Source organism: Erythrolamprus reginae, chromosome 13 (genome assembly GCF_031021105.1).
Source record: "Erythrolamprus reginae isolate rEryReg1 chromosome 13, rEryReg1.hap1, whole genome shotgun sequence".
Classification (NCBI taxonomy): domain Eukaryota; kingdom Metazoa; phylum Chordata; class Lepidosauria; order Squamata; family Dipsadidae; genus Erythrolamprus; species Erythrolamprus reginae.
In genome coordinates, this window is record NC_091962.1 from 12,020,955 (window position 1) to 12,048,210 (window position 27,256).

General features: G+C 46.1%; 2 protein-coding genes across 9 annotated transcripts in view; both read left to right on the plus strand.

Moving 5' to 3' along the window:
* The first annotated feature begins 246 nt into the window (after positions 1-246).
* DCST1 (DC-STAMP domain containing 1) lies at positions 247-14,709 on the plus strand. 3 transcript variants are annotated; one of them, XM_070766784.1, is made up of 13 exons: positions 247-459; positions 2,247-2,386; positions 3,123-3,294; positions 4,882-5,025; positions 5,249-5,370; positions 6,050-6,210; positions 6,955-7,054; positions 7,927-8,022; positions 8,890-9,016; positions 9,881-9,997; positions 10,833-10,975; positions 11,255-11,368; positions 14,404-14,709. In XM_070766784.1, exons 1-13 carry the CDS (start codon positions 438-440, stop codon positions 14,647-14,649), a joined length of 1,704 nt encoding a protein of 567 aa, XP_070622885.1. In that variant the 5' UTR covers positions 247-437; the 3' UTR covers positions 14,650-14,709. The 3 variants fall into 3 exon arrangements, with proteins under 3 accessions (XP_070622885.1, XP_070622886.1, XP_070622887.1); XM_070766785.1 differs by having other exon boundaries at positions 319-439; XM_070766786.1 differs by lacking the exon at positions 2,247-2,386 and having other exon boundaries at positions 369-459.
* A 2,115-nt stretch (positions 14,710-16,824) lies between these two features.
* The window catches only part of ADAM15 (ADAM metallopeptidase domain 15), a 31,597-nt gene continuing 21,165 nt past the window's right edge, over positions 16,825-27,256 (plus strand). For 3 of the 6 annotated variants that reach the window (XM_070766555.1, XM_070766556.1, XM_070766559.1), the window contains exons 1-11: positions 16,825-17,184; positions 19,620-19,729; positions 21,035-21,117; positions 21,480-21,558; positions 23,408-23,484; positions 23,732-23,897; positions 24,109-24,174; positions 24,833-24,901; positions 25,750-25,919; positions 26,553-26,634; positions 26,838-26,986. In XM_070766555.1, the coding sequence (XP_070622656.1) occupies positions 17,112-17,184; positions 19,620-19,729; positions 21,035-21,117; positions 21,480-21,558; positions 23,408-23,484; positions 23,732-23,897; positions 24,109-24,174; positions 24,833-24,901; positions 25,750-25,919; positions 26,553-26,634; positions 26,838-26,986 (1,124 nt within the window). In that variant the 5' untranslated portion in view covers positions 16,825-17,111. The remainder of the gene's footprint in view (positions 17,185-19,619; positions 19,730-21,034; positions 21,118-21,479; positions 21,559-23,407; positions 23,485-23,731; positions 23,898-24,108; positions 24,175-24,832; positions 24,902-25,749; positions 25,920-26,552; positions 26,635-26,837; positions 26,987-27,256) is intronic. The other 3 variants (XM_070766557.1, XM_070766558.1, XM_070766561.1) reach the window with 1 other exon arrangement.

A 27,256-nucleotide genomic window follows, 5' to 3' on the forward strand; every position in this document is an offset into this window, starting at 1 on the left:
AAATCAAAAGTATTTATTTTTAAAAAGGAGGGAAAAAACCCAGTACAACCCCATGGGAGATTAAAGGGACCTATGGGGTGTCCACCTTGGTTTAACCCAGGGGTAGGCTAAGTTGGCTCTTCTATGACTTGTGGACTTCAACTCCCAGAATTCCTGAGCCAATCATGCTATCTGAGGAATTCTGGGAGTTGAAGTCCACATGCCATAGAAGAGCCAACTTAGCCTACCCCTGGGTTAAACCAAGGTGAACTAGGGGGGAATCCCCCTCTGGCAGGCAGGGGTTGTTGTAAAACGCCTCTTTTGTGCTACGCCCTCTTTTCTGTCCTCCAGGCGTGGCGGCTGTTGGATGGGGCACCTCTCCGCAATTCCGTTGCGCCAGCCTCCTGGTGGTCCCCAAATTCTTGGGCAAGGAAGGACGGCTTTATATCCTCACCTACATGTTAGCCTCGGTCTATGACGGTACCAGGGTTTTTATTTGTTGGATGGGTCGATAGCCAGCCTTTGTGGCTTTTATTTTTTAAAAAAATAATCTTTATTAAGTTTTATTACAAATAAGACAGGAAGAAATAACAAACCAAATAAAGGGAGGTTAATAATGCGTATGGGTTGATATTTTTAAACCACAAAGTCTTCGGAGAGAGGCGGCATACAAATCTAATAAATTTATTAATATTATTGCTATTGCTATTGCTATTGCTATTGCTATTATTATTATTATTATTATTATTATTATTATTATTATTATTATTCCCAGCCTCCTTGTGATTGGCCCAAAATCACCCAGCCCACTTTTATGGCTAAGGCGGAACTGGAATTCTCAGTCTCCTAGTGATTGGTTCAAAGTCACCCAGCCCGCTTTTATGGCTAAGGTGGGACTAGAACTCCCAGTCTCCTGGTGATTGGTTCAAAGTCACCCAGCCCGCTTTTATGGCTAAGGTGGGACTAGAACTCCCAGTCTCCTGGCGATTGGTTCAAAGTCACCAAGCCCACTTTTATGGCTAAGGCGGAACTGGAACTCCCAGTCTCCTGGCGATTGGTTCAAAGTCACCCAGCCCGCTTTTATTTCTAAGGTGGGACTAGAACTCCCAGTCTCCTGGCGATTGGTTCAAAGTCACCAAGCCCACTTTTATGGCTAAGGCGGAACTAGAACTCCCAGTCTCCTGGCGATTGGTTCAAAGTCACCAAGCCCACTTTTATGGCTAAGGCGGAACTGGAATTCTCAGTCTCCTGGCGATTGGTTCAAAGTCACCCAGCCCACTTTTATGGCTAAGGTGGGACTAGAACTCCCAGTCTCCTGGCGATTGGTTCAAAGTCACCAAGCCCACTTTTATGGCTAAGGCGGAACTGGAATTCTCAGTCTCCTAGTGATTGGTTCAAAGTCACCCAGCCCGCTTTTATGGCTAAGGTGGGACTAGAACTCCCAGTCTCCTGGCGATTGGTTCAAAGTCACCCAGCCCACTTTTATGGCTAAGGCGGAACTGGAACTCCCAGTCTCCTGGCGATTGGTTCAAAGTCACCCAGCCCGCTTTTATGGCTAAGGTGGGACTAGAACTCCCAGTCTCCTGGCGATTGGTTCAAAGTCACCAAGCCCACTTTTATGGCTAAGGCGGAACTGGAACTCCCAGTCTCCTAGCGATTGGTTCAAAGTCACCCAGCTTGATTCTGAAATGATGGAAACAAACTTTAAGATGGATTTGCTGCACAGAAACTGATCAGAATTGCAGAGTCTATTTTGTATGTTCGTTTTTCTTTTCTTTTTCTCTTTCTGTCCTTCTGTCCTGTCCCTAAACGAGGAAAATGACTTTTTTTTCCAAAAAGGAGCAAAATGTCCACATTTCCACACTATTTATCCCGCAACGTGCATCACCCTCTGAAACTGTACCTTCTCTCTGCAACCTTGAGATATAAATAGAGACCCAGTCAAAGACATTCCGTTCTAAAAAAAGAATATTACAGTACATGCAATGTTTTTAAATCTCTTTTAAGCTGCAATTTCCAATCGGCCCACCAGAGGGCAGCACTAAACTCCCTCTTTGGGATGTTTTAATATTGTTAACGCTGTTTTGGGGACATACGTCCACACTCAGCCACTGGAGGGCAGCATTTCCTCACTTTTAAAAATAGAATAATTTTTTTCCCTCTTTTAAGCTTCAATCGCCAATGTGGACTAGCGCCTTTTCTGCCCCCCCTTTTGCAAAATTTGGAAACCTATGATTCCCCCAACTCTATAATCTCTTGCTTGGCAGGCCCGGTGGCAAATATCCGTCACAATCTCGGCGAAGTCGTGCGATCCATTAGCTGCACGGTGGAATTACAGATTGAAAACTCCAAAAAGGCTTGGAGAATTTCCTTGGCTCCGATGCGGAAGATCCTCAAAGACATGGTGGTGAGGATAAGGCGGCGTTCATACCGGCCAAGGGGCTAGTCCTCTTTGAGGGGCAGTTTAATTAAAGGGCCCCAGGGGAATTGTAAGAGCTTCCAATGCTGCTTATCATTAAAATTTCAAAATGATGGAGTGGATTAGATTAGATTAGTTTGAAGGGACCTTGTGGGTCATCTAGTCCAACCCCCCAAAACTAAATAGTAGTAAATAATAAATCCAGTGGTGCCAACGTATCTTCCTGGTTATAGGTTTTAGAGTTCCCTCTGCTATGAAAATACTGTTTGGAGGCTCATTTTTGGTGCACTATTTATTTATTTATTTTATTTATTTATTGGATTTGTATGCCGCCCCTCTCCATAGACTCGGGGCGGCTAACAACAATAATAAAAACAGCATGTAGCCTGGATTAAATAAAATCCAATATTTATTAATGTTTTTATGCTAAAAAGACACATTAAAGAAGTAACAAGGTCAAGTGTCCTTCCTTTCGATCTGCATGATTTAATAATATTTCAACCTTTGCAACTTTTAAGACGAGTGGACTACAACTCCCAGAATCCCCCAGCCACAGCGCCAGCAGGGGGAATTCTGGGAATTGAAAGTCTGCCCATCTTAAAAGTTTTGCCTTAAGGTTTAGAAAGGCGGGTTTGGACAGTGGACGCTTGCAACTCTGCTCGTACAAAGATCTTCCCAGCGTCGGTTTCTAGTCCTCATGAAGTTCCGGCTGTTTCCGATGCAGAGAAGCGGGAAGTCGCTGAGGAACGAGTCCCAAGACGTCTCTCGTTCCTTCACGGAGCTGAACAAGCAAGTGGCGAGCCGAGCCGGGATGGAGAGTCGTTTGGCGCGGGAGGCCGAAGGAAGCGCCTCGACGCAGGAAGTCTACGAGGCCAAGACGCGGATGCGTTGCCAAAGTAAGGCGCCGAGAGCAGCTGAAAGTCACCTTTAGAGTTGGGTTTAAGTTGAGATTTCTACCCCTAGCATCTCCAAACATGGGCGACTTTTAAGTTAGGGCTAGAACTCCCAGTCTCCTGGTGATTGGCCACCCAGCTGTCTTTCATGCCTAAAGCAGGACTAGAACTCCCAGTCTCCTGGGGATTAGCCCAAAGTCACCCAACTATTTTTCATATCTAAAGTTGGACTAGAACTCCCAGCCTCCTAGTGATTGGCCCAAAGTCACCCGTCTATCTTTCATGTCTAAGGTGGAACTAGAACTCCCAGTGTCCTGGTGATTGGCTCAAGGTGACCCACCCAGCTTTCATGCCTAAGGTGGGACTAGAACTTCCAGTCTCCTGGTGATTGGCTCAAAGTCACCCAACTATTTTTCATGCCTAAGGTGGGACTAGAACTCCCAGTCTCCTGGTGATTGGCTCAAAGTCACCCAGCCAGCTTTCATGCCTAAGGTGGGACTAGAATTCCCAGTCTCCTGGTGATTGGCTCAAAGTCACCCAAATGTATTTCATTCCTAAGGCGGGACTACCGTGTTTCCCCGATAGTAAGACACCCCCGATTGTAAGACGTATCGGGGGTTTCAGGGGGGTCGGCTAATATAAGCCGTACCCCGAAAGTAAGACATATGTCTTACTTTCGGGGAAACACGGGGGTACAGTAGAACCTCAACATACGTTCCCCCCCCACCGTCGTCCCCCCGCCGCCGCCTGCAAGCGCTCTGCCAGGCGGCTCTCCCCGCTCCGCGCCTCCTTTATCTCTGGGTCTGCGGAGGGAGGGAGGGTTCCGGCCTTCCGAAACGGCGCTGGGCGAAAGGGGGCGGGCGGGCAGCCGCGGAAGGTGAGAGGTGCCTCTTCGATATGCCGGAGAGCCGGAGAAGGGGGCGTCCGGACCCCCCCACCACAGCAGAAGCCATGGGGGGGGGTCCTTTCAAGCGGCGCTGGGCGAAAGAGGGCGGGCGGCCAGCAGCAGAAGGCGAGAGGTGCCTCCTTCTCCGGCTCTCTGGCAGATCAAGCGCGCGAAGAGGCACCTCTCACCTTCCGCCGCTGCTGGCCGCCCTCTTTTGCCCAGCGTCGCTTCGGAAGCCGCCGAACGCCGTCAGTGGGGCGCTTGGCGACCGCCTCTCCGCTCGCCAAGTGCCGCGGGGAAGTGCCGCTCGCCAAGTGGCGGCGGTGATGGAGGAGGAGGAAGAGGAGGAGAACGAGGGCGGCTGTCGCCCTTGAGGAAGCTGCCCTGGAGCCCTGAGGTTGAACTTGGAAAAGGGCTCACGAGGCTCCTGTCCCGCGGCTGCCCTTCTGGACTCTGGGGAGATGCCGCCTTCGACAATTTTTTTCCAATATAAGACATACCCCGAAAGTAAGACATAGTGGGGCTTTTGGGGATAAAAAGAAAGTAAGACACTGTCTTACTTTCGGGGAAACACGGTAGAACTCCCAGTCTCCTGGCAATTGGCCAAGAGTCACCTATCCAGCTCTTCTGCCTAAAGAACTGGAGAGATTCGGACCCTCCAATTCTTGGGGGCAACGTCGCGGACTATTATTTTTTCCTCGCAGGCATCATCCAGCGGGCCATCCGGCGCTGCCAAGCCTGGTTCCAGACCAAGCACGCCTCCTGCATGCAGACGATCGCGGTTCCCCTGGTCAACCACCTGCTCTGCCTCCCCATGAAATTCAGCTTCCTTTGCCATTTGGCCAAAGGTGAGTGGGGCTAGCTACCTTTGGCAAAGAAAAGCCCCTTCTGCCTCATTTTCTACCCGCGAGGACATCAGAAATGGGTCTGGAGCAGACTCACACACACACAAACACACACACACACACACACACGTCCCTTGGAAATAATTTAAAAAACCCTATTTGCGACGTGGCTCGCTTGCTCGATCTCACCGTTTTCTCCTCCCTTCTCTCTCTCTCTCTTCCACAGTGATGAACACTTGGTGCCGGGACAAGATCCCCGTGGAAGGCAACTTCGGGCCAACGTACGACCGGGTGAACGGCTCGGTGGAACATTTAAACCAAGATTTCACCGCCAGCGTCGTCATCCAGGTCTGTTGGGTGGATCATGGTTTGGTTGGGACGTATCTCAATTGGCGGGGCGGGCAACGTACACGCCGGCTTAGATTTATCGACCGTTGGTTTAGTGACCATTCCGACGTTGGCACAACACTGGAGGGGGGGGAAATAACCCAACTTAGGACCGCGATTGACCCTACTTACGACGGTTGCGGGATTTCGCGATCGGCTTTTGCGACCTTCTGACATGTCAAATCGAACGGGGACAACCCAGATTCGCTTAATGACGGTGGGACCAATTTAACAAGCGCCATGATTGGACTTAACGACTCGCTTAAGAGCCGGGCGGCCAGTTTAACCATTGTAGCGATTCACTGATTGATTGATTGATTGATTGATTGATTGACTGATTGAGCCACCCTGAGTCTTCGGAGAGGGGCGGCATACAAATCTAATTAAATTATTATTATTAATTATTATTTTGATTTGATTTGATTTGATTTGATTTGAGTGCCGCCCTTCTCCGAAGACTCGGGGCGGCTCACCAGACCTAATATAAACCACTGCATATAAACAAATCTAATTAATTAAAAACTACAAGCTTAACAACGGCGGTGAGTGAGGTCATCAAAGGGGGCCGAACTTGCGTCATAAGTCGAGGACTGCCTCTAAAGAAGCCCCTCCTTCTCTTCCCCCCACCTTCCCCTTCCAGGAAGAGCATCAGGAGATGCTGGTGGGGGCCAACCTGACTGCGCAGAAGGAGCTGGTGGAGAACGTCAACCAGCAGCTGCACGAGAGCGGCCAAAGCCTGGCCACGGCCCTGACCCTCCTGCGGGTGGTGCTCTCCTGCCTCTTCATCCTGGTCTTCGCCTCGTGGGTTGGGGACCTCTTTTACGGGGGGGGGGTAGAGGGGAGGGGGGCTCAGTTGCCTCTCTGTTTCTCTCTCTCTCATTCTTTCTTTCTTTCTTTCTCTTCCTTCCTTCCTTCCTCTTTCTTTCTTTCTTTCTTATTTCTCTCTCTCTTTCTTTCTTTCCCTTTTTTCTTCCCCTTTTTCTTCCCTCCCTCCCTTTTCCTTACTTTTTCTTTTTCTTTCTTTCTTTACCCCCTTTCCTACTCTTCCTCCCTTTTCCCTTTTTTCTTTTTTTCCTTTTTTCTTTCTTTCTTTCTTTTTTCCTTCTTTCTTTCCTTCTTTCTTTCTTTCTTCCCCTCTTCCCTGCCCTTTCTCCCTTTTCCTTTCTTACTTTTTCCTTTCTTTTTTCTTTCCTATTCTTTCCCTCCTTCCCTCCCTCCTTCCCCTTTCCTCCCTTCCTTTCCTTCCTCCATTCTTTCTCCCTCCCCTCCTTCTCTCCTTTTCTTCCCTCCCTCCCCCTTCTTTCTTTCCTTCCTTTCTTCCTCCCTCCCTCCCTGTCTTCTCTCCTTTGCTTCCTTTCTTTTCTACCTTACTCTCTCCATCTTTCCTCCCTCCCCTCCTTCCTTCCCCTCCTTCCTTCTCTCGTCTTATTTCTTTTCTTTACTTTTCTCTCTTCTTTCCTTTCCTTTTCTCTTTCCCTTTCTCCCTCCTTGCTGAGAAACCTTTCCGCACACACATAACCCCTTCCTCCTCCTCCTCCTCCCCAGGGCTTATTCCTACACCAACAAATACAACCAAGACATCCGCTTCGATAACCTCTACCTCTCCCGCTACTTCCGCCAGATTGACGCAAGGCGCCAAAAACAGGTGAGCCACCTTGATGGAGGCTGGGGGGGAGCAGGTGAGGGGGGGTCCCAAGGGGGAAAGGCATGAGAGACGTGAGAGGCCAATAGTCCCAGAAACCATGCATGACATGTATGTTATTCTCGGGGTGCTTGCACGCACCCATACTAACGGAACCTCCAGCACCAGCCGCAGTCTCTCTTGAAGCCTCTGATGCCAAAAATAAAAATAAAAAAATCTGGCAGTCAAAAGATTTGTGTAGTTTTGGTAGTTCAGCCTCAGCTTGAAAACTTCCCTTTCCCTTTACTTTTTCTTTCCTTCCACCTCCTTTTCACTTGTTCGACCTATTTTTCCTCCTTCCTTCTTTCCTTTTCTTCCCTTCCCTCTTTTCTTTCTTTCCACCTTTTCACTTCTTCTACCTATTTTTCCTCCTTCCTTCCTTCTTTCTTTCTTTCCTTCCCTTCTTTCTTTCTTTCCTCCTTTTTACTTCTTCTACCTATTTTTCCTCCTTCCTTCCTTCTTTCTTTCCTTCCTTCTTTCCCTTCTTTCTTTCTTTCCTTTCCTCCTTTTTACTTCTTCTACCTATTTTTCCTCCTTCCTTCCTTCCTTTTCTTCCCTTCCCTCTTTTCTTTCTTTCCACCTTTTCACTTCTACCTATTTTTCCTCCTTCCTTCCTTCTTTCTTTCCTTCTTTCCTTCCCTTTTTTCTTTCTTTCCTCCTTTTCACTTCTTCGACCTATTTTTCCTCCTTCCTTCCTTCCTTCCCTTTTTTCTTTCTTTCCTCCTTTTCACTTCTTCGACCTATTTTTCCTCCTTCCTTCCTTCCTTCCTTCCCTTTTTCCTTCCTTTCCTCCTTTTCGCCTGTCCCTTCCTCCGTGTCCCTTCCGAACCGTGCAGAAAAAGCGTACCCTTCTTCCCCTGCGCCGTGCGGAGGAGAGCCGGATCATCGACCCCCAGCGCCTGGCCTTCCAGCCACCGGAGACCAAGATTGTGGTGAGTGCCGGCTGGGGAGAGCCAGGGGGAAGGGGGTGGGTGGGGGAGCAAAGGGTCAGCCGGACAGTCACTGGAAGCCAGGTGGCCCTCTACATTCATTCATTCGTTAAGAGAGTTTGAAGGGACCTTGGGCAGATCTTACATCTGCCTCCACCTAGGATGGAACTCACAACCTCCTGATTGGAAGGCAAGAGCGCCACCTGTAGGCCACAGCAGTTTCAGATCTCAGCTGACTCTTCCTCCCCTCCCTCCCTCCCTCCCTTCCATCCTTCCCTTTACTTTTTCTTTCTTTCCTTCCTCCCTCACTTTGCTTTTTTCTTCCCGCCCTCTTTTCCTTCTTACCTCTCATTCCTCCCTTACTCACTCAATCACTTTATTTTCCCTTTCTTTCCTTCTTCCTTTCACTTTTCCTCCTATCCTTTCCTTTTTCTTGTTTCCTTTCCTTCCTTCTTCCTTCCTTTCTTTCCATCCATTTCTCTTTGTCTTTTCCTTCCTTCCCTTCACTTTTTCTTTCTTTCCTCCTCCTTTTCACTTGTTCTTATTTTTCCTCCTTCCTCCCTTTACTTTTTCCTTTCTTTTCTCCTTTTCACTTGTTCCTCCGATTTTTCTTCTTCCCTTTACTTTTTCTTTCTTTCCATCTCCTTTTCACTTCCCCCTATTTTTCCTCCTTCCTCCTTCCTTCCTTCCTTCCTCCCCTTCTTCCTCCTCCCCTTCCTTCCCTCTCTCCCTCCCTTTCTTTCTTTTCTATCTTACTCCCTCCATCTTTCTTCCCTCCCTCCTCCCCTCTCTCCCTTTTTCTTTTCTTTCTTTCTTTCTTTCTCTCTCTCCCTCCCCTCCCTCCTTCCCTCCTGCCTTTCCCCTCCCCAGTTGCTGGAGCTGCTGGGCTGCCTGCCTCCGCTGGTCTTCCTGCTGATGGCCTGCGCCCTGGACTCCCTCCTCTACACCATCTTCAGCACCATCCGCCACCACTCCTTCGTCCAGTACTCCTTCCGCAGTGAGCCCCCACCTCTGACCCCTATGCCCCCCTTGGATGAATCCGCACCCTGGGCCGGAAGGGCAGCCGGTTCCCCCCTCCCATGGCCCAGCCCTCAGTCCCCGGGCAGGGAGGAAATCGAACCCACGCCCAAGGGCCTCTCCCGGGCGGGTTCCTTGAATGGGATTCCGGGAGGTCAGCGGGGAGGGGGAGACCAGTTGGGAGGGACCCCCGGAGATCATTTAGTCCAACCCGTAGGGCCAGGCAAGAAATACTTGACCATTTCAGACAAAAGGGTTGGCCAGTTTCTTGTTGGAGAAGGAAGGGAGGGAGGGAGGGAGGGAGGGAGGAAAGAAAGGAAAGTAAGAAAGAAAGAAAGAAAGAAAGAAAGAAAGAAAGAGAGGGAGGGAGGGAGGGAGGAAGGAAGGAAAAGAAAGAAAGTAAGAAAGAAAGAAAGAAAGAAAGAAAAGGAAGGGAGGGAGGGAGAGAGGAAGGAAGGAAAGAAAGGAAAGTAAGAAAGAAAGAAAGAGAGGGAGGGAGGGAGGAAGGAAAAGAAAGAAAGTAAGAAAGAAAGTAAGAAAGAAAGAAAAAGAAGGAAGGAAGGAAAGAAAGAAAGGAAGGAAGGAAGGAAGAAAGAAAGAAAAAAGGAAAGAAAGAAAGAAAGAATAGCAGGATAATAGAGCTGGGGTACGGGGGACATTAGACGTCTTCCAATCCAACCCCCGATTAGGCCATTTCAGTCAAGTGGCTGTCCACCCTCTGTCCACTGTAAGACCTGAGTTCAAATCCTCCCCCCTCCACTCAACTCTAGGGATGACTCTGGAGCCAGGTGGAGAAACCCTGGTTTAACCAAAGCTGGCTTATCCCAACCTTCCCCCCTGGCAGGCAGCCACCACTTGGAAGTCAAGGTTGGTGGAGAAACCATGATGGCTCGGCTCCTGCGCAGCACCATCGGGGCCCTGAACACGTCCTCCAAAATGGAGATGGAAGCCAACAACCTGCGTAAGGGCGGATTGGGGGGGGGGAGAAAGTGGGGAGCGAGGAGGGGGGTCACACGGCCCCCAGATGGGTGGGGAGGGGACGGCTTCTGCGCAGCCAATCCGAGGTTTCAGAGGTGAGCTGCATTTTGCTGGTAGACTTCCTCTGGGGCTGGAGGCTCTACAAGGATGGAGGGACTTCAATTCCCCCAAATGCCACAGCCAGCATGGGAGGACTCCAACTCCCAGAATCCTCCAATCAGTAGGCTGAACTACAACTCCCCGAATCCCCCACCCAGTATGGTAAACTCCAACTCCCAGAATCCCTCAGACGGTATGGTAAGCTATAATTCCTAGTATCCTCCAACCAATATGGTAAACTACAACTCCCAGAATCATCCGGCCAATAGAGTAAACTACAACTCCCAGAATCCCCCAGACAGTATGGTAAACTACAACTCTCAGAATCCTCCAGCCAGTAGGGTAAACTACAACTCCCAGAATCCTCCAGCCAGTAGGGTAAACTACAACTCCCAGAATCATCCGGCCAATAGAGTAAACTACAACTCTAAAATCCCCCAGCCAGTATGGTAAACTACAACTCCCACAATCATCCAGCCAATAGGGTAAACTACAACTCCCACAATCCTCCAGCCAGTAGGGTAAACTCCAACTCCCAGAATCCCCCAGCCAATAGGGTAAACTACAATTCCCAGAATCCTCCAGCTAGCACAGATGAACTAGAACTCCCAGAATCCCTTGATAGGCTCCAACTCCTATGCTAGGTGCCCATTTCCTTTTCCCGGAAGTGGGAAGCCGGGACCCCAGACCCCAATTTGTGCTTTGTCTTGCTTCTCCAGAGTGTTTGCCCGAACCGCGAGGGATGAGCCGGGAGGAGTACCTGAAGGCTGCCATCCCGCTAGGCGCCCTGGTGATGCTATGTTTCCTGCAAGTCTACGTTTTCCGTCTCCGGAGGGTCATCGCGGCCTTCTACTTCCCCAAGGTGGGAGGGCAAATGGCTTGGGAGTCACCCTCCATCCCTCCCATGTTGCATCAGCTGGCGCCTGGTGGCGGCTGTGTGTCTTTGAGCTATGGGAGGGGCGAATTTCAACTCCCATAATCCCCCATTTTGCCATTCAGGTCCAAGAATCGGTGGATCTCAATTCAACACGAGTGAACTAAAACTCCCAGAATCCCCCAGGCAACGTTGGTGAACTATAACTCCCAGAATCCCCCCAGCCAATGGGGCATTTGATCCATATTTTTCTCCATTTCCCGACAGCGGGAGAAGAAGCGAACCATCTACCTCTACAACGAGATGTTGCGCCAGCGCATGGCCTTCGTCATCGTGCAACGCAAGCGCATCATTTTGCGGGCTCGGAGGCAGAAGAGAGTGGTGAGTAAACCTGAGCGCGCCGGCCCGTCGAGGTAGGCCAGGGGAAGAAACCAACACGGGAAGAAATATCTATTTTTTAAAAAAATATATATATATATTTTAAATTGAAATTTAAAATTTAAAAAGAAAATAGACACACAAACAATAACACCAAAGGAGAAAAAAAAAGAAAAAAACACAAATAAAGAAAACATACACACAACAATAAATTTACAAGAACAATATTATATCAAACACCTCCTTATATTCTTCTGTTTTCTCATTTTGGCAAATGCAATCGGTAAAGAGAATTTTTTCGGTTATTAATGTCTCTCTCCTATATATGCGTCTATCATCAGTTCTCGGAGAGGGGGCGGCATACAAATATAATAATAATAATAATAATAATAATAATAATAATAATAATAATAGTTCAGTCTTAGGTGCTTGGGAAGCGCCCGACTGGTGATGAAATACGAAATCCAGCATAGCGATCTCGTTTGCTGTGTTGCATTGACATAATAATTGTTATTATTATTTTATTATATTATATTATTAAATATTATTATTATTATTATTGTTATTATTATTTTATTTTATTATTAAATATTATTATTATCATTATTATCATCATCATCATTATTATTATTATCATTATTATTATAATCATCATTCCTACCCTCTTATCTTAATCATTAATACAAGATTTCATGCAACTAAAACAGTCAAATTCAATATATAATTTGAAAAAAAAAGATTGTTATTTTAATATGCTTAAATTCCTGGATATTAGTAATTCATACAATGTTACATCTGGCTTTGAGTTTTCCTTCCTTTTTTTTAAACCAATCATAAAGCGATTCGCTCAACAATTTTGGTGCGGAAGGCCGGAAAAACGGGGCGGGATCCACAATTCATTCCGGGGCCGTCGGATTCACTTTAATAGCCGCCGTGATTCGTTTTCAACAAGGTCGTTTTAACTTGCGAGTCGCAAGTCGAGAACTTCCTCTCCTCCGCCTAAAAGCCCCGATTGACGCCGAGCCAGGCCCTGTTGACCTTCCGACCGGCTATTTCCGGCCGAATTCCTGCTTCTGCAAATATTTTTGGCACGTGGAGCTTGGCTTTTGGCACGGAGTGGCATTCGAACTCTCCACCCCGCCCTATTTGCTGGCAGGCGGGGGGGGGTTCAGCCCCCCCTTCCTTTCTCCTTCGGGGCACTCCACCCTCGGGGAAGGCCCAGCCCCGGGACGGATGGGTGTCTCCGCAGGGTCGGTTTGCGTGCCCACCCGAGCGTTTGGCACCCCTGCGCTAATCGGGTGGATTGGGTAACCTTGATTTAGTTAATAAATATCCCCGATTTAGTTAACAATAACCCTGATTCACTTAACAAGTAACTCACTTAACAAGTAACCTTGATTCGGTTAAAAAATAACCCTGATTTAGTTAACAAGTAACCCTGATTCACTTAATAAATAACCCTGATTCACTTAACAAGTAGCTCACTTAACAAGTAACCTTGATTTAGTTAATAAATATCCCCGATTTAGCTAACCCTGATTCACTTAATAAATAACCCTGATTCACTTAACAAGTAACTCACTTAACAAGTAACCTTGATTCAATTAATAAATATCCCCGATTTTGTTAACCCTGATTCACTTAATAACCCTGATTCACTTAACAAGTAACCTTGATTTAGTTAATAAATATCCCCGATTTTGTTAACCCTGATTCACTTAATAAATAACCCTGATTCACTTAACAAGTAACTCACTTAGCAAGTAACCTTGATTCAGTTAATAAATATCCCCGATTTTGTTAACCCTGATTCACTTAATAAATAACCCTGATTCACTTAACAAGTAACTCACAACAAGTAACCTGGATTCAGTTAATAAATATCCCCGATTTAGTTAACAATAACCCCGATTCACTTAATAAATAACCCTGATTCACTTAACAAGTAACTCACAACAAGTAACCTGGATTCAATTAATAAATATCCCCGATTTTGTTAACCCTGATTCACTTAATAAATAACCCTGATTCACTTAACAAGTAGCTCACTTAACAAGTAACCTTGATTTAGTTAATAAATATCCCCGATTTAGCTAACCCTGATTCACTTAATAAATAACCCTGATTCACTTAACAAGTAACTCACTTAACAAGTAACCTTGATTCAATTAATAAATATCCCCGATTTTGTTAACCCTGATTCACTTAATAACCCTGATTCACTTAACAAGTAACCTTGATTTAGTTAATAAATATCCCCGATTTTGTTAACCCTGATTCACTTAATAAATAACCCTGATTCACTTAACAAGTAACTCACTTAGCAAGTAACCTTGATTCAGTTAATAAATATCCCCGATTTTGTTAACCCTGATTCACTTAATAAATAACCCTGATTCACTTAACAAGTAACTCACAACAAGTAACCTGGATTCAGTTAATAAATATCCCCGATTTAGTTAACAATAACCCTGATTCACTTAATAAATAACCCTGGTTCACTTAACAAGTAACTCACTTAACAAGTAACCTTGATTCGGTTAACAAATAACCCTGATTCAGTTAATGTAACCCTGATTTACTTAATAAGTAAACTTGATTCAGTTAACAAATAACCCTGGTTTAGTTAACAAGTAACCTGATTCAGTCAATAAATAACTTGATTGTTAGCTAAAAACCCTTATTCAGTTAACAAGTAACCTTGATCCACTTAAAAGTGACCTTGATTAGGTTAACAAGTGACTAACTTAACAATTATGATTCACATTAACGACCATGGCAAGGAAGTCGGTAAAAACGGGGCCAAACTCCTTCAAGATCTGTCTCGCTTAGTGACAGACATTAAATCGAGGAGCCCCTGGCCTGTTTTCATAAAACAGAAATCCCGAAATTGGATTTTTGACGGCTGAAAAACAAATCATAGTTATTTCATTTTGCGAAGAAGAGTCACTTTACTTGCGGGAGGCCTGCGCTATCAATATTTATCTATTTCTGGGTGGAAAAATTATTATTATTATTATCATTTGTTCCCATTTCAGAGAAAGCCGCTGGCGAACCAGATCGGGCGCTGGTGCCCGTTCCTGAAACGCTTCCTGGTCCGCCGATGCATTCTTTGCAACTGGCCCGAATCCCGCCATTCGTTGGCCTGTTCGAATCCCGAGTGCGAAACCGTTTACTGCCGAATTTGCTGGAAAGACCTCGGGAAAACTTGTTTCGCCTGCAGCCCGGAGGATTTGATTTCGGATGATGAGAGCAGCGATGAGCAAAGGGGCTACGCTGATTGATTAAATTGTGGCATTTTTTTTTCTGTCTTTGGGTATTAAATGCTTTAAAAAAAAAAAAAAGTTTTGATTGCAGTGTTTAGGGTCTGCATCGGACCAGGGATCGCTTATATAAATTGTGGATTATTTATAGTTGCAGTGAAGATGGAAAATATCACTTCATTCATTCATTCATTCATTCATTCATTCATAAATAAAGAGGCAGAAGTCATTACAATCTCCAGAACGTTTAAAATGTATTTTAAAACTATTAAAAAGTTATTAAGCTTCCGTCAATCCCTACTGACTTCGTCAGAGTGTAGTGTAGCTCGTACTCATTGAGAATTGCCCTAAACATCCAAGTTCCAAGTATAGTTATAAATATTCATTTATTTACTTATAAATAAAGAGGCAGAAGCCCTCACGGTCTCCGAACCATTTCAAATGTATTTTAAAACTACTAAAAAGTTACTAAGCTTCCGTCAATCCCTACTGACTTCGTCAGAGTGTAGTGTAGCTCGTACTCATTGAGAATTGCCCTAAACATCCAAGTTCCAAGTATAGTTATAAATATTCATTTATTTACTTATAAATAAAGAGGCAGAAGCCCTCACGGTCTCCGAACCATTTCAAATGTATTTTAAAACTACTAAAAAGTTACTAAGCTTCCGTCAATCCCTACTGACTTCGTCAGAGTGTAGTGTAGCTCGTACTCATTGAGAATTGCCCTAAACATCCAAGTTCCAAGTATAGTTATAAATATTCATTTATTTACTTATAAATAAAGAGGCAGAAGCCCTCACGGTCTCCGAACCATTTCAAATGTATTTTAAAACTACTAAAAAGTTACTAAGCTTCCGTCAATCCCTACTGACTTCGTCAGAGTGTAGTGTAGCTCGTACTCATTGAGAATTGCCCTAAACATCCAAGTTCCAAGTATAGTTATAAATATTCATTTATTTACTTATAAATAAAGAGGCAGAAGCCCTCACGGTCTCCGAACCATTTCAAATGTATTTTAAAACTACTAAAAAGTTACTAAGCTTCCGTCAATTCCTACTGACTTCGTCAGAGTGTAGTGTAGCTCGTACTCATTGAGAATTGCCCTAAACATCCAAGTTCCAAGTATAGTTATAAATATTCATTTATTTACTTATAAATAAAGAGGCAGAAGCCCTCACGGTCTCCGAACCATTTCAAATGTATTTTAAAACTACTAAAAAGTTACTAAGCTTCCGTCAATTCCTACTGACTTCGTCAGAGTGTAGCGTAGCCCGTACTCATTTTGCCCTAAAAATGCAAGTTCCAAGTATAGTTAGTTTGTTCCAAGCATCTACTACTCTTTCAGTCAAATAATATTTTCTCACCTTGCTTCTGATCTTTCCCCCAACTGACCTCAGATTGTGCCCCCTTGTTCTTGGGTTCACTTTCCTATTGAAAACACTTCCCTCCTGAACCTTATTTAACCTAATTTAAGGGAGGGGGGGGATGTTTGCTAGGAAGAGAGAAGAAAGGGGGAAGAAAGGATTTGAGGGGAAGAGGAAAGAAGGAGGGAAGGAAGGAATAGAAGAGAGAAGACAGGGAAGGAAAAACAAAGAAGGAGGAGAGGGAAGGCGTAGAGAAAAGGAAGGATACAAAAGAAAGAAAGAAAGAAAGAGAGAGAGAGAGAAAGGAAGAAAGAAAGAAGGAAAGAAAGAAAGGGAGAAAGAGAGAGAAAGAAAGAAAGAGAGAAAGAAAGAGAGAAAGAAGGAAAGAAGGAAGGAAAGAAAGAAAGAAAGAAAGAAAGAAAGAAAGAAGGGTCTATTTTTCAAAGATCCACGAAACCCCTCCCTCCCTCCCCAATCCCCCCTTCACAAGGCGGCGGGGGGGGTCCTCTCCCCCAAAAGAGCCAAGGCAGGGCGTAGTTCCCCCCAGCACCCCCAGCATTGGACCGCCTCCCCTTCCTCCTCTCCACACACACACACACAAACACACACACACAGAAACAAACATACAGACACAAACACAAACATACAGACACATACAGAGAAATACAGTACACAGAAACTCACACACATACACAAACAAGAACACACAAACCCAGAGATTTCCCAGCTGCGGCCAAGCGCATCCAGCGGAGGTTCTTCCAGCGGCGCTGCGGGGCTTTTGGGGGCGCCGCCCGCGGGGGCTTTTGGGGGGCCACTCGCCCGGGGAAGCGGAGGGAGGGGGGGGGCAGAGCCGAGCCCGGGCCGGGCGGAGGCCGCGGAAGGGCGGCCGGCAGGAAGTTCCCGGGCTCGGGCGGGCCCTGCTGCAGCTGCGGCGCCCTTGCAATGCGAGGCGGAGGCAGGAGGAAGAGGAGGCGGAGGCGGCGGGGGTCCGGGGCTCCAGCAGAGGCGCCTCTCGCTCCGGCTGCTGCTGCTGCTGCGCAGACCCACTGAGAGCCGAGAGAGAGAGACCCCCGCTCCCCTCCGTGGTTCTTCCTTCCTCCGGCGGGTCCCGAACCCGCGATGGCGCTCGGCAGGAGCAGAAGGGAAGGGACGCTGCTGCTGTTGCTCTTGGCCTCCTGGAGATGCGGGGCAGGTGAGACCCCCGAGGGGGCCCCGAGATAGGTGGGCAATGCAGAGTGGGGAGGGGGCGGCAAGGAAGAGGGTCGGAGCAGCCTGCGCAACACAGCCCCGCCGGGGAATGGAAGGAGCTAAGCTCGAGCGGAGGCGCGGAATTGGGTCTGGGGGCGTCGTGGGTCGTGGGCAGAGCCTCCCTCCCCAGTGACAGCTCCATCAGAGGCGCGGAATAGTCTCCCCCCCATACCTTGTTTGGAGACGGAATAGGGTCTGGGGGCGTCGGAGTCTTGGGCAAAAGGTTCTCTGCCCCCCATACCTTGCAAGGAGAGGGAATAGGGTCTGGGGGCGTCGGAGTCGTGGGCAGAGCCTCCCTCCCCAGTGACAGCTCCATCAGAGGAACAGAATAGGGTCTGGGGGCAACGAGAGCAAAGTCTCCCCCCTCCACGTGACAGCTCACTTGGAGGCACCTAATAGGGTCTGGGGGCATCGGAAGAAAAGGCTTTGCCCCCTCCCAGTGACAGCTCACTTGGAGGCACCTAATAGGGTCTGGGGGCCTTGGGGTCGTGGGCAAAGACTTTCCCTCTCCCCCCCCCCCCCCATAGCTTGCTCGGAGGAACGGAATAGAGTCTGGGGGCGTCGGGAGAAAAGTCTCCCCCCCTCCATGTGACAGTTCGCTGGGAGGCATGGAATAGAGTCTGGGGGCGTCGGTGGGGGGGCAAACTTTTCCCCCACCATACAGCTCGATCAGAGGCATGGAATAGGGTCTGGGGTCCGCAGAGTAGTGGCACCAGGTCCCCATCCCTGTGAGACTCCAGAATAGCTTAAGGGGCCTTTCATCGACATGGACTACATCTCCCATCAGCCCCACCACTTGGCTGTGCAGGCTGGGACCAAAGGGAGGTGTAATGCAACCTGTTTTTGGGGGGGTCCAACCAGGCTGGGGGGAAAATTGGGGTCAATCATAGAAATATTCCAACCCAAACTCCAGTGCCGTCCCGTCAGTGTAAGGACTACAACTCCCATCGTCCAAAGAAATGGGTCCTTTGCTGATTTAAAAGAATCTGCTGTGTGCTAAGGGCCTTCTTGTGTTTCTAGTCCCTAAGAGTTGGCCTAAATCTCAGCCCTTGAATCCTAGCCCCTAAATCACTGTTTCTCAATCTTAGCCACTTTAAAGGGTGTGAAAACTATATAGAGTTGCTATATGGAAGGGAAGGACGTATGGATGATTTTTCATAAGGACTAGCACCCTACGGGCAAAGATTTGGTGGCTTCCAGAGCAAATAATAGGGTGCTGGAAATAATCTGACCCCCCAAGGGAGATGTACCAAATATAATACGCCTCCAGTAGTAGTACTGATAAAAAACACGCAGGGTGGGGGATTCTGGGAGCTGAAGTCCATTTATTTTAAAAGCAATTAGTTGTGGAATTCTGGGAGTTGAAGTCCATCTGCCTTAAATCAAGTTGGGCCGAGGAATTCTGGGAGTTGAAATCTGTCTATTTTAAAGCATGCTGGCTGAGGAATTCTGGGAGTTGAAGTCCATTTATGTTAAAGATGTCAACTGGGGAATTCTGGGACTTGAAGTCCATCTGTCTTAAATCAAGTTGGCTGGGGAATTCTGGGAATTGAAGTCTATATATCTTAAAGATGTCAACTGGGGAATTCTGGGATTTGAAGTCCATTTATGTTAAATCAAGTTGGCTAGGGAATTCTGGGAGTTGAAGTCCATTTATGTTAAAGATGTCAACTGGGGAATTCTGGGAGTTGAAGTCCACCTCTCATAATTGTTCCACCTGAGAAACCCTGACGTACATCTTACAAAAATCGAAAACAATTGCAGGATGGGATCTGCGAGAATGCATTTCTTTGCTGGGAGGGAGGGGGCACAGATTTACACTCGGACCCCCCCACCACCACCACCATTGAAAGATCTCCCTCCCCATGTGTAAATCCAACTTCTGGGGCCCAGGAGAAGACCCCCACCCCTTTTTGTAGGTTTCCTGCCTAAGCACGGGGGTTGGACTAGATAGAAGACCTCCAAGGTCCCTTCCAACTCTGTTCTTGTTGTTATTGTTATTCACAAAAAACAGTGATACACAGCAAACGAGACTGCCAGGCTGGGTTTTGTATCACAATGTCACAAGTCGGACACTTCGCAAGCGTCTAGGACTGTGTTATTGATAATAATAATTTTGTTTTTATTAATAATAGGGTTTTGTTATTGTATTATTATTATTACTATTATTACTATTACTATTATTATTAGAAGTATTATTATTATTATTATTACAATTATTATTATTATTATTAATTATTATTATTATTATTACTATTATTATTATTATTACAATTACAGTATTACAATTATTATTATTATTACAATTATTATTATTACTATTATTATTATTATTATTATTATTATTATTATTAAAAACTCCATTAAAACCCTTTGCAGATTCTTCCGGCCCATCGCCTTGGAATGCCGCCCCCCTTTGTTCGTGGGCGGTCACCCCGACAATCCTACAAGCCCATCAACAAACCATCAAGTTGCAGGAGGCATCGTTGGTAAGCCCCCCACCCCTTTAAAAAAAAAACCCCATTTTTGGCAGACAAGACAAGGCAGTCAATGACAAGCTGGTTTCGGCAGCTGCTGGTTGGACCGGTTGGATGAGCTCATCTGCTTTTCCTCCTACCCCCCCCCCCCACGGCGTGCCCCCCTCCCCCCACTGCCACGGATGTTGGAAGTCTCCGGAACACTTCCGTCGATTACTTTGGGGCAGGAAAGCCCTGGGTGGGGCAGGACACCCACCCTCTGCAGACTTTGGCCCAGTGGAGACCCCACCCCAAACACACATTTCATTCCACTTTACAAGGCCTTGGTAAAGCCACACTTGGAATATTTGCATCCAGTTTTGGTCGCCACGATACAAAAAGGATGTTGAGGCTCTAGGAAGAGGGCAGAGAAGAGCCACAAAGAGGACTAGGGGACTGGAGGCTAAAACATACGAAGAACGGTTGCAGGAACTGGGTTTATCTCTAGTTTGATGAAAAGAAGGACCAGGGGAGACAGGATAGCAGCCTTCCAACATCTCAGGGGTTGCCCCAAAGAAGAAGGGGTCAAGCTATTCTCCAAAGCGCCTGAGGGTAGAACAAGAAGCAATGGGTGGAAACTAAACAAGGAGAGAAGCAACTTAGAGCTAAGGAGGAATTTCCTGATAGTCAGAACATTAATCAGTGGAACAGCCTGCCACTAGATGTTGTGAAAGTTCCAACACTGGAAGTTTTTAAGCAGATGTTGGATAACCATCTGTCTGAAGTCGTGTAGGGTTTCCTGCCTAAGCAGGGGGTTGGACTAGAAGACCTCCAAGGTCCCTTCCAACTCTGTTGCTGTTGTTATTCATTTATTAGATTTCTTGCGGACTCTGGACTCTTTCCCACAATTCTTTTCTTTCTTTCTTGTCTTCCCTCGATTCTCTTTTTTTTCTTTCCCCCCCCATTCTCTTCTTTTCCCCCCAATTCCCTTCTTTCTTTCTTTTTCTTCCCCCAATTCTCTTTTTCTTTTTTCCTCCCCAATTCTCTTCTTTCTTTCTTTCTTTCTTTCCTTCCTTCCTTTTTTCTTTCCTTCCTTCCTTCTTTCCTTCCTTCTTTCTTTCCTTCCTTCCTTTCCTTCTTTCTTTCCTTCCTTCCTTCCTTTCTTTTTTCTTTCCTTCCTTTCTTCTTTCTTTCCTTCCTTCCTTTCTTCTTTCTTTCCTTCCTTCTTTCCTTCCTTATTTTCTTCTCCCCCCAATTCTCGTCTCTCTTTTTTCTTCCCTCAATTCTCTTCTTCTTTCTTTTCCCACCAATTCTCTTCTTCTTTTTTTCCCTTTTTAGGGTCCTCAGAATTTTCCCGCTCGGCTACAACTCACTTTCGAGGTCGAAGGGGAGACTCTGCTTCTGGATTTGGGACAGAATCGGTGAGTCCTGGAGGTGGGTGGGTGGGAAGGGGGTGTCCCAAAGTTTGGGTTGAGCTTGGTGTCTCCCAGTGGGATGGGTCACCAAAATCCTAGAGCCGGGGCAGCCGGAATGAGGAAAAAAAAAATCAGTAGAGCTTCTATAGACAGGAGCAGCCTATCTTAAAACATCTTGGAAGAAGGACTAGGAGTTTGAAGCGGTGTATATTTAAAAAATCACTGCTTTTCTTTGCCGCAAAGTTTCCTTGTGGCTTGCTGGAAATAGAGAACGGATCTGGAGAAACCCAGCTGAGCCAAGACCCCAAACTAGCAGGCTTGCCGTTACGGCATTTCCGCTCAATGTTGGCTTGTTCTTCCCTTCGCAGGGAGCTGATGACGGGAAGCTCAGCGTTCGTTTACTATCTCCCAAACGGGACACGGACGGTGCATCCCACCAAGCCGGAGGTAAGGCCTACGCTTATTTTCCCGGTCCAGAGGTAGACTGTTCCTGGAGCTGGAGGTTCCATGGAGTTGTCTTTAGCAGCCCAAATAGGGAAGTGTTTGTTGAATTCACCTTTGGTCGATGTTTTGACGTAAAATGGCCCATTGAGGGGCCCCACAAAAATCCTTATTGAATGGTATGCATTTGTCGGTTGGATTTATTTATTTATTCATTCATTCATTCATTCATTCATTCATTCATTCATTCATTCATTCATTCATTCATTCATTGAACTTGTATGCCGCCCCTCTCCAGAGACTTGGGGCAGCTAACAGCAATAATAGACAGCGTACAATAATAATCCAATAATAAAAATGATTAAAAACCCATTAATGTAAAAACCAAACATGCATACAGACATACCATGCATAAAATTGTAAAGGCCTAGGGAGAAAGAGTATCACAATTCCCCCATGCCTGGCGGCAGAGGTGGGTTTTAAGCAGCTTACGAAAGGCGAGGAGGGTGGGGGCAATTCTAATCTCCGGGGGGAGCTGGTTGCAGAGGGCCGGGGCCGCCACAGAGAAGGCTCTTCCCCTGGGCCCCGCCAAACGACATTGTTTAGTCGACGGGACCCGGAGAAAGCCAACTCTGTGGGACCTAACTGGTCGCTGGGATTCGTGCGGCAGAAGGCGGTCCCGGAGATAATCTGGTCCGGTGCCATGAAGGGCTTTATAGGTCATAACCAACACTTTGAATTGTGACCGGAAACTGATCGGCAACCAATGCAGGCTGCGGAGTGTTGGTGTGACATGGGCATATTTGGGAAAGGATTGTTTTGAGTTGTGGGTTTTTAACTGGGGTGATCGTTTTAATATTTATATTTGACTTCTTTTTATTGTAAATTGTATTTTTATATTGTTATAAGCCGCCCCGAATCCTTTGGGATTGGGTGGCATAGAAGTCGAATTAAATAATTATTGTTCATTGTTTCATTGTAATATTGTTTTACTATTGTTGTGAGCCGCCCCAAGTCTTCGGAGAGGGGCGGCGTACAAATCTAATAATTTTTTTTAATTATTATTATTAACTAACTAATTAACTAACTAACTATAATAAATTATTATTATTATTAATTAATTAATTAACTAACTAGCTAACTATAATAAATTATTATTATTATTATTATTATTATTATTATTAATTAACTAACTAACTAACTAACTGATTCTGACGGGAGGGGTAGCGTTCCCCAGGCCTGGTGGTTAAACCTTGGCTTATCCGCTCCCTCCTTTGAACAAGCCTGGATTCAATAAATTAAACTGTGGCTTGTTTATATTTTCGAAACTTGCAAAAGACGAACGTTAAGGTTTGTTTCAGCCAAATCAAAATCGAAAGCTTTTTCTCTTCTCAACTTTTCTAAACATTTAAATATGTGAAAGGGTTAAATAAGGTTCAGGAGGAGGGAAGTGTTTTTAATAGGAAAGTGAACCCAAGAACAAGGGGCCACAATCGGAGGTTAGTTGGGGGGAAAGATCAGAAGCAATGGGAGAAAATATTATTTTAATAGGAAAGTGAACCCAAGAACAGGGGGCCACAATCTGAGGTTAGTTAGGGGGAAAGATCAGAAGCAACGTGAGAAAATATTATTTTACTGAAAGAGTAGTAGATCTTTGGAACAAACTTCCAGCAGATGTGGTTGGTAAATCCACAGTAACTGAATTTAAACATGCCTGGGATAAACATAGATCCATCCTAAGATAAAATACAGGAAACAGTATAAGGGCAGACTAGATGGACCAGGAGGTCTTTTTTCTGCCGCCAATCTTCTATGTTTCTGTTTCGTTCAGTTGTTTTTCTTGTGTTCTTTTTAGGAGAACTGCTGTTATCGGGGTAACATTCAAGGGTACCCCGACTCTTGGGCCAGTGTCTGTATTTGTTCGGGTTTAAGGTAAGAACGGCAAAAATAATCGGGGCAGCTTCGATCTCTCCTTCCTCTTCCTCTTTCTCTTTCCTGGTTCATTTTCACTTTCATTTCATCCTTCCCTCCCTTTCTCTTTCTCCTTTCTTCCTTGCTCATCCCCCCTTTCGGTTTTTCCTTCCCTTTATTCCCTGAACGCCAAAAGAAAATCCCAAATTTTGCACTTTTAAACACGGCCTCTCTCTCTCTCTCTTTCTCTCTCTTTTTCATCACCCAGTGGTCTCCTTACCGTCTCCCGGTTTAGAAGCTACAGCTTGGAGTCCACCCCAGACGGGCGGACGAGGGCCTACCGACTCGAGGGAAGGAAGCCGGCCACTGGCGTTTGCACGCCGAGCGGATCCTTTCACCCACACCTGGAGTCAAAGCGGGCAGCATCCCAACGGGTAGGGTTGAATTAAATTTTAAAATTTCGACTCCCGAGTAGAGGTGGGAAGAGGCCTTGGGCGATGGATCTATGTTTATCCCAGGCATGTTTAAAAATTCAGTGACTGTGGATTTACCAACCACGTCTGCTGGAAGTTTATTCCAAGCATCTACTCCTCTTTCAGTCAAATAATATTTTCTCATGTTGCTTCTGATCTTTTTACCTCCCAGGTAAAGCGAGAATTCGAGACAGAGCGTGGCTACGTGGAGCTGGTGATAGTGGCCGACCACGCTGAGGTGAGGACTGCCTTCCCGCCCCCCACCCCAATTGGCCCCCAGACCCAATTATTTTTTTTGCAGGTTGATCAAGTAATTTCCAGTAGAAATTTACAGTGAGAAAAAAATATTGCAAGGGATAGCTCATGTCAATTGAACTCTCACGTTGCTAGATCTCAGTAAGGAAGCCCTCCTTCCCTCCCTCACCCCCCCTGCCGTAGCTGGATTTCCTCAAAGTCTCAGGAATCCCCTAGAATAGTAGCCCCCCCAAGCCTTCGGAGAAGGGCGGCACACAAATCTAATTAATGATAATAATAATAATACAGCAGTACCTCTAGATACGAGTTTAATTCGTTCCAGAACGGAGCTTGTATGTCGATCAGCTCGTATCTGGAACAAATGGCTTTAGACTTTGTTTTTCCCCGCCGAGATAACCAGAAGCAAGGATTCTTGCGCCACCTAGTGGAAGCTCGGCTCGTATCCCGAATTTGAGCTCGGGTGTCGAACAGAAATTTCGCTCCCGTCGTGGCTCGTAACTTGGAATACTTGCATGTGAAGCAGCTCGTATCTAGAGGTACTTCTGTAATAATAATAATAATAATAATAATAATAATAATAATAATAATAGAAGATCTAGTAATCCCTACTGATCCCGCTCATCAATCGTTCTTCCTTTCAGTTCAAGCTGGATCCGAACCTCAACCGGACTCGAACGCGGATCATGGAAATCGCCAGCCACATGGACGGGGTGAGAGACGATTCCGACATTCCTTTATTTTTAATATCTTGGCCTGAAACCCGGGATTATTTCTCACAAGTGGCTGTTCGGTTTTTCCTTAAAAACCACCTACAAATTCTTGAGGCAAGCAGTTCCACTGGTTAATTGGTTCTCGCTGTTTAGGAAATTTCTCCTGAATCCCAGGTTGCTTCGCTCCTGGATGAGTTGCCATTCAACCACCTAGGAATAAGGAGAAATTCCCTGACGGAACAGCCTGCCACCAGAAGCGGTGGGATGCTCCATTTTAAAGGAAAAGTTGGGCAGCCCCTTGTCTGAAGCGGCATAAGGGGGTTGGACTAGAAGACCTCCGAGGTCCCTTTCCAACTCTGTTAGACTGTATTCTGAGCAAGAGGGTTGGACTACGAGACCTCTTAATCAGCCAACAAAGGTATCAAGCTTAAACACATTTTAGCTGTAATACGTAACTACAATACAGAGAGATTGCAGAGAAAAGGCAGCGCTATGAACTCCAGCTCCCCCTTGTGGCAGTCTGCAAGACCTGCAGCCAATATATTGGCAATCCAAGGGTTATGGGCAGAATCCTAACAAGCATGCGAGTGGGAAAGACTTCCCTTTAAATCTAATCTGAGTGCAACAAAGGAGATTAAAAACAGTTTAAATAGGGTTTTAAAAAATAATAACATAATAGTTTAGCATAATCATGGCCTCTTGAGTAGCCTACTCAATATGCAACTGTCCATCATTTGGTCTGTTGCAAATTATTATTATTATTGTTGTTGTTCTTGTTCTTGTTTTGTTGTTGTTGTTGTTGTTATTATTATTATTATTATTATTATTATTATTTATTTCCCTCCCAGTTCTACAGGCTGCTGGGTCTACGGGTGGCTCTTGTCGGGGCCGAAGTCTGGAATAACGGCAATCGGGTGTCGACAAATGGCAGCGCAAAAGAAGTTCTCCGGCGGCTTCTTGAGTGGAGAGAGAAAGATTTGCTGCCCCAAATTCCACACGACAACGTCCAGCTGATTGTGTAAGACGTCAGGGGCGTGCGGGGTCTTGGGTCAGCAAGAGGACTAGCAACTTGGTTTTTAAGATAGATAGATGGATGGATAGATATAGATGGTAGAAGATAGATAGATAGATGGATGGGTAGATCGATCGATCGATCGATAGATAGATAGATAGATAGATAGATAGATAGATAGATAGATAGATGTAGATATAGATGGTAGAAGATAGATAGATAGATGGATGGGTAGATACATAGATATTAAATGGACATACATTATAATTTTAGCAGAACTCCTGCCAAAGCAAACAACCCTTGACTTTCTTTCTTTCTTTCTTTTTCTTTCCTTCCTTCCTTTCTTCTTTCTTTCTTAACTTCCCTCCTTCTTTCTTTCTTCCCTTCCTTCCTTCTTTCTTTCTTCCCTTCCTTCCTTCTTTCTTTTTTTCTTCCCTTCCTTCCTTCTTTCCTTTTTCTTTCTTTTTCCCTCCTTCCCTTCCTTCTTTCTTTCCTTCCTTTTTCTTTCCTTCCTTCTTTCTTTCTTTCGTCCCTTCCTTCTTCCTTCCCTCCTTCCTTCCTTTCTTCCTTTCTTTCTTTCTCTCTCTCTTTGCATTTATTGGTGCAAACTCTCCTTTTGGGGTTCCTTTTCGGCCACAGAGGTCCTCTGTTTCCTGCCGGTGTCATCGGCGCATCAACCCAAGGCTCCATCTGCTCCAAAGGTTCTGGTGGGGTCAGCATGGTGAGTAGAAGGGGGTTTCTCGGAGCCTGGGAAACGAGGCCAGGGGTGAGGACCGGCCGTAAGCCACTGATTAACCGCCATTCTTAACATCAAACAGTTGCTGAATGAACGGTTATAACTCGGGGCCGTTTAGAAACGAGTTGTTTTCCATAGGCCATCATTCTCCTTTCCCCAAACCCTGGTTTGTTCCCTCCCCTCCCCAGGGCCATTCGGTTAGCTCTCTCATCATGGCTTCCACTCTTTCGCACCAACTTGGCCACAATCTCGGTCTGGCCCACGACAGCGACGCCTGCGGCTGTAACACTTCCATCCGCCCCCAGAGCCGGAAGTGCATCATGGAAGCACCGACCGGGTGAGGGCGCTTCCGGGGTTTTTTCCCCACTTCATTTTCAGGGGAGCTGGGAAATTTCTCTTGGCGGGATTGGAAACTCCCCTGGCGCATTGGAAGTCAAAAAACAACAAAAGAATAATAGCCGAGTGGGAAGGGGCCTTGGAGGTCTTCTAGTCCAACCCCCTGCTTAGAATGCAGAATAAAAGAGCCGGAAGGGGCCGCGGAGGTCTTCTAGTTGACCCCCAAAGTCCCTTCCAATTTTGTTATTCTGCATTCTGAGCAGGGGGTTGG

Coding starts and splice junctions, on each gene's coding strand:
- DCST1 (XM_070766784.1), top strand. CDS start 438: ATGTTAGCCTCGGTCTATGACG. Junction 3,295..4,881: donor GACGCGGATGCGTTGCCAAA/GTAAGGCGCCGA, acceptor TTTTCCTCGCAG/GCATCATCCAGCGGGCCATC. Junction 6,211..6,954: donor TTCATCCTGGTCTTCGCCTC/GTGGGTTGGGGA, acceptor CCTCCTCCCCAG/GGCTTATTCCTACACCAACA.